The sequence below is a fragment of the Anas platyrhynchos genome, chromosome 1 (genome assembly GCF_047663525.1).
Source record: "Anas platyrhynchos isolate ZD024472 breed Pekin duck chromosome 1, IASCAAS_PekinDuck_T2T, whole genome shotgun sequence".
Taxonomy (NCBI): Eukaryota; Metazoa; Chordata; class Aves; order Anseriformes; family Anatidae; genus Anas; species Anas platyrhynchos.
The window spans coordinates 196629532-196636138 of NC_092587.1; the positions used below are offsets into that span (position 1 = coordinate 196629532).

The window sequence follows — 6607 nt, forward strand, 5'->3', positions numbered from 1 at the left end:
TAAAACAAGATATTTAAGAAAGAGAAGTCAACTGTTTTGAGGACCTTAGGGACTTGAATGTGGTGGAAGCTTGGCATTTCTTCATATTGGAGATACAAATAAATAAATATCTGGAACTTGCATCCAAAACAAGGAAAAATATAAGGAAAAGTTCCATATCTAGGTGCAGGAGAAGTTTTCTCAGCAAAGACACCATGGACAAGAAAAGAGGCTAGATGGAACTGAAAGATATTTCCACAAAAGAAAACTTCTAGAGAGAATAATATGGATAAAGTGGGAACTGGCAAAAACCTAAACTCAATTGGCTTTGCAAAGACTTGTAATGAAGTGCCCACTCACCACACATAAAAGGAAGGAGGAGAAAGGAGTTACCGGGGGAGAAAGAATCTGAACAGAAACTTAAAATCAACTCAAACCAGCTGCTGGTCTGAAGAGAGATTTTGCTACAGTTTATAAAAAGGACAGTAATGGTGAGCTTAGGGACAAGGCAGTCTGTCAGATGAGGAATTATCATACATGCAATAAAGCAAAAGTGTCTGCAGGTCAGAAAGATTGATTATACTTGATAGCAAGAATTTTTTAATGTCCTTTATCTTAGAGGTGGTGTCATGGGCTCTGACAGGACAGAGCTACTTGTGGGATGTTTGAAAAGGGGATGATTGTGCTCTCTTGTTCTCCCTCCTGGTCAGGAAGCCCTGATTTCTGCCAGCCTGTGGCAGAGAGCTTTGCTCTGCATGCACCCTGACAGCAGCTTTGCCATGGTTCCCCTGCAGCTGTGGTGCTCCCGCACTTTAGTACCCATCTTCCCCTTCCTTCCCTGGTGCTGGTTCAGTTGCTGTTCCGTTTTGCATGAATGGTGCTTGCAATGAGTTGGGTAAACAATTATCAGCGAGTAATGAAAAAACTAAAATACTATTAATCCCTCTAGAAGATCCATTTGTTGATCGTATCCTATGTAGTAACACGGCACCTGAATTAGGTGGGGAATTAGCTGGAGAGGATGAATGGATTGAGAAATCTTTGGGCTTTTTAATCTCACTTTAACTGCAGACAAGGCTATAGAAACAACATTTGGAAGGAAAGAAGAAACAAAGATGCAGGTAAAGGCTAATGGTGTAAATTTCAATGTAAGTTTATAAAAAGAGGCAGTACAAACTAATCCGATCATCTTTACTTAATAAAAGCAGGACTTTCTGTACCTGGAAAATTGCTCTAAACTGATCTAGCTTTGGAAGCACATTTGCTATGGTACCACACATTCTGCTGCTACCACTGCCTGGATAGTGATGAAAGAAAATTGCTGGACCAGAGGGAGATAACCTACATTAGACTAACTTTACTTCAGAAAAGTTAGGTCACTGAACAGAGAGAGAATGGATGAATTTCTACTGTAACACAAAGTTTGGACCCCACATTGCTATAGGGAATTGTCAATATCTCTTTTTGTTTGTTTGTTTGTTTCCTTGAGGATTAAAAGAGTAGGAAGTGGATAGAGTATAATAGCATGGAGTATGAGTGAGGTCAGGTAAGAAATTGTGGGGCCTGAAAATACATAAGAAAAAGAAAACCTGTATTAGCAAGTTACTGCACCAAGAAGAGTTATCTATATGATGCTATCACATAAAACAGGTCTCAAGACATATAATGTCTATTCTGTCCACCCAGGGAAGGACAGAACAGAATAAGATGTCAATACTGTTTCAGTGAAAGTATTGGTGGTACTTCATCTTTGTTATTTTTATTGGTTCTGTCCTCTCTTGTTCAATAAAGATAAATTCAGCTTGTATAGGTGAATTGAAATGTATGAGACAATCAGGGAAATGAAGAGTGTTTAAAGGAAAGTAAAAGCATTTGGCTAGTTTACTGTAGAAAAACAAAGGCTGAGAAAGAAATAGTTGTTTGTTTTCTATTAATATGGCATAAAAGTTCTCAATCGGGAGAGAAATAATATATCCAAGTTAAATGACAATTTTAGTTCCACAAATAAAGCCCACTATAAATTAGCAACTAATAAGCAAAAACTTAAAACTATATTAAAAAAAAAAAAAAGCTTGAACCACAGAATTATTATAACGTGATAAGATGATAAGAGTTTTATTTTAAGTGTTGGGTTCAATGAACTTTTGTGAACATTGAAGTCATGTTCCCATGAATTCCTCAGTATTGAGTAGCTTCAAGGCTAGAGATCCTGAATATGAGAAAGAATGTGAAAGCTGGTTGGCCATACACACAGTCCTAGGAAAAATAAATCTACAGATCCAGGATCCAAGAAGTCAGGAATACAAAAGTTCTGCTTAGTGTGGTCCTACCTGAAACCATCATAAGTTGATTTCATCAGTTGAAGTGGATATCTACACTGAGATAGTCTGTCTTCATTCTCATTCTATTTAGTGGAGAGTAATGACTAACGTTGTGGGCTGAATCATGTTGTCCAAACATAGATGTCAAAAAACAACATGCCTGAACTGTGCACTAAAAATTATATTTTCTCTCCCATGATCATAAGGGGATGCTAAAGGAAGAAGTTCAGAAACAGGTATCTCCACTGTAGTCTTCTAAAGTTAGGTAAGATAAATTCCTTCCCAGCAGACAGCTGTCTTCTATCCCATTGCACAGGAATAATAATAGGAAAGGCATACAGTAGGGAAAGAGAACTGGTGTAGTCAAATATATGAAGAATAACTGGAAACAGGGTATAACAGTGGAAAAAACTATATTACAGACAGAAACGTGGAGTGAAGAATACAGAGAGGGAAACAGACAGGAAGAAGAGTACAACATTTGGTTATATTACAAAACATTTTTATTTAGTATAAAGACAAGTACAAAATTATAATTCCATATGTAAAAATGTTTCATTTCATGCAGATGTCTATGCATATGAGTAACATGTCCAACTCTAACAGCCACACATACATACACAGTCATTATTTAATTAAACATGCAAATGTAGCTGTGTTCATATGGGTGGGAACAAAACCCCATGAATTTTAATTTATTTTCTATGGTAAGATCATCTTGCCATTGAAAAGAAATCAGTCTTATTGCGCTGTGTTAGTTATATATAGAAAGGAAAATAGTGGAGGAAGAGAGTAAAGAGGGCTGACACAATGCACTAGAAATATCACTTTCTGCTAATGCATTCTTTGGCAGTGCACCAAGATTAATAAAAATTAGTTCCCAGGTCTGCACAGTTATTTGAAATTATGTTGGTGTTAATGTGCCTAATTCTCACCTCACTGTTTTCTGCTGGCTTTAAGGCCACTAAAATACAAATGGTTTTATCTCCCTCCCATAGGAGATGCCTGGTCAGTTCCTACTTTCTGAATTGCATCCAGTTAGGCAGTTTCCCAAGCCCATAATGTTCTATAGCTATGCCTATACAAGCGTGTCCTGAAACTCTTAAAATCATCTCATGATTTTGAACTTGAAACACCTTCAGAACACTTGACCATCCAGCTTGATTGTTCAGCACAGATGAACTTTAGCACTTGAAAAGTTTAGCAGTTTAAAAGCTGCCTCCAATTAGGCATACTTAAATGAAGACACCCAAAATCAATAGTCTCTTAAAAATTCAGTACACAATGTCAAATAGAAAGACAGGCTAATTTATTTAGTCTCTCTGATATACAAGGTTTTATTTAATTTTCTAGGGTTTTTACCAAGTTATTTCCCCTCTAAAATTAGAAACGATAAAAGCAATAATTTCTATAAAAGTGGTCACTTTTAGAGATCAGAAATTGCTCAGCCTCTCACAAGCAGGCTGGGTGCAGTTATGTAAGACAAGCATGTTGATTCATACCAATTATGCTGTGTGTTACTTAGAAGAGCCTGCACAAGTTCTCCCCTCCCCCTCCAAAAACATTGAGATGTGGGAAAGAGGCTTCTGCATGATATGAAATGATCTTCCTGTTGTAAGGCTGGCAAACTTCCCACTGCTTAAGGAGTGAATGAGCAATCTCTACAAACTTCAGTTCTACCCATTCTCCATTTCTCGCCTACTGAGCATAATACTTACCAACAGAAAGGGTAGTGGGGCATTTTATTTCACTCCGTCCTCATGCCTCATGTTATATAACAGAATTAAAATAGATTTGCTTTTGACCATGCTTTGACTTTAAGGGGAGTGATGTATAATTAAATTGTCTGCTATTATCAGGTTTCTTTGGCAATCCTAGAAGAGAATAGTGTTGATAAGTCCTGAAAGTATGATAAAGCCCTGATTTGCTTTCTGAAGGGAAGATTATTATCTGTACTACAGAAGCAGGCAGAGCTGCCTGATTTATTTCTTATAGAACATTGGCTTAATTGAAGTTCTATACTCTCATACCTATCTAAAAATCTCTCTCATCAACTTCTTCAAAGAATCAGGTGTTCATGGTGCCTCTCCTTGTTTCTGCAGTCATCCAGACCCTCTCTCTCCTATCACAATCATTACACTGGCTTCACCTGGTTGCTCTCTGATATTGCTTCCTACAAGTTTAACCCCCTGCACATCATTTTCCCCTCACCATTTCATTTTCTCCCACATACTCTTGTTAGTGCTAACACATTGTTTCCGGTCTGCTCAGAAAGGAGCAACTCTAAGTCCACCTGTCGGCTGTTCTTCTTTGTCTGAGACCAAGGGCTCCCAAGCACTGCCTTAGATCTCCACTATCTCCCCATTCCCCCATCACTCCACCTGCAGCCCCTTACAACTCTCTACCACTCTTCTCCCTCCTTATGAATTTCTCTCTGGAAAGATCTCCGAACATTTACCAAACCACCCTCTTTCAGCTTTATCCCCAAGACCCATCTCTCCCTGATGGCAAACTAAAAGCTGGCCATTTATTTAAGGTATTTAACTTCATGAAGATTATGCAGAAGGGATTCCCTGATGTTTTTCATGGTACTTATCAAAGATGAAGAGATGGTTGTGATAGTGTCAAGTGACATCACATGAAGGATGATCCCAGAAGTAGTTCAATTAGTATATATTTGAATTAGGTAATAAGACCATGTCTTATTTCAAGAGTCTTAGGATGCCATGGAGCACACTGATCACTCTTGAACCTTATTCTCCCAGTTCAACCCTCCCTCTGCTGAGATTTGAGCAAATGAAGCTGTTCCAAAAGTCCCTCTTCTGCTCCCCCTCAGCCAGGATTTGATGCCAGGGACCAGCCTCCCTCTCCAGCGAGAGCATGAGCACACAATCCTGCTTAGCAGGCACTCTAGTCACACTGCATGTGAAACTCTGGAGGAATTGGAGCCCACTAAAAAAGAAGAACCGGGAAATTCAAGCTCCCAGCGCCTCCTCCCCTCCGTAAGGAAGCACCCGGTCGTTTAATTAGGTGTGAAGTTGGGCAGATATAAGGTAGAGCCCCCACGCACCTGACTTTGCTCAGTCAAGGTTTTGTCACCCAGTCCTGCACACCCATCATGAAACAAGGTCTTTAGGACCTGAAACAGCAAACAGCAGCTGCTTGGTGCTATGAGACCTTGGGCAGGGACAGGGCTCTGCTCCTGGGGACAGCATCCCTACCCCACCAGCACCGGGTAGGTGGGCAAACCTGACAAAATAAGGCAGTGGAGGGCAAGGAAAATCCAAGAATTTGCTACCTATAGAGCTTGGCTGTCTGAGGCACGTGGAGCTAGCCTGGCAAGGATGGGAAGCAAAAAGTTCAGCACTTAAAACACACGGAGCCACATTTCAGAGCATACACACAAAAAAACTATAGACACGAGTGAGAAGAAAACCACTTTATTTCTGGTTGTAGGGCACTGGGTGAGCAGCCAAGAGAGGAAGGTGTCCCAAGGATGCTGTGAGCTCCCACAGCTCACAGCCACGCTGTAACCAACTTCTTTCTTCCTCCCAGACTTTCGGGCACTCTTAGATTCTGGTATTTTAATATTTTAGCTCCACGAAGACTACATAACGCCTCATTAAGAGCCGCTTAATGACCTGCAACGCCTCTTTAAGTGCCAGCACACGGCACAGCTGGGCAGGGCTGAGCTCCCTGCTCACACTGTTAGCCCCCATAGAGGGGGGGGGCTTTGGGGACCCCTGGGCTCCCGCTGCCCTCTGCCGGGGGCTCGACCCCTTCCTTACCTGAGTTCCTGAGCTTGCGGTTCTTGAAGACGGAGACGATGACCAGCAGGTTGCCCAAGATGTCCACCACCGTGGTGAAGATCAGCACGCTGGAGAGAGCCGACACCACCCAGGCGGGCCGCGGGGAGCCCGCCGCCTCCTCCTCCCGTTCGGCCGAGCCGAAGCGACCCCTCCCGCCCGGGTCGCAGCAGTTCCTCAGGGAGCCATTCTCCAGCATCGCCGCCGCCCGGCGCGCAGAACCCCCACCCGCCCCGTGCCGCCCTCCCTCCGCTAACTGGGCAGGCGGCGGGGCGGCAAGGCTTTTAACGGCCGCGCCGCGCGCACGGCCCCGCCCCGCCCCTCCCCTCACGGGGCTCGGGGCCGGCGGGGGGCGGGCACTTCGCTAGGCCACGTCCCCAGCTCCTGAGGGAGGGGAATGGAGGGAAGGGAGGGGAGACAGGTATTGGGATGGGAGGTGGTGGAGTCACCACTCCTGGGGGTGTTTGAGGAAAGGTTGGACCCCAATGATTTTAGAATCAT

The 6607-nt window shown here is 42.7% G+C and overlaps 1 protein-coding gene across 1 annotated transcript in view; it reads right to left on the minus strand.

Moving 5' to 3' along the window:
• Window positions 1-6371, minus strand: part of MTNR1B (melatonin receptor 1B) — a 28355-nt gene extending 21984 nt beyond the window's left edge. The window contains exon 1 of the mRNA XM_027467305.3: window positions 6089-6371. Coding sequence (XP_027323106.1) covers window positions 6089-6305 — 217 coding nt within the window. The 5' untranslated portion in view covers window positions 6306-6371. The remainder of the gene's footprint in view (window positions 1-6088) is intronic.
• Window positions 6372-6607: the final 236 nt, after the last annotated feature.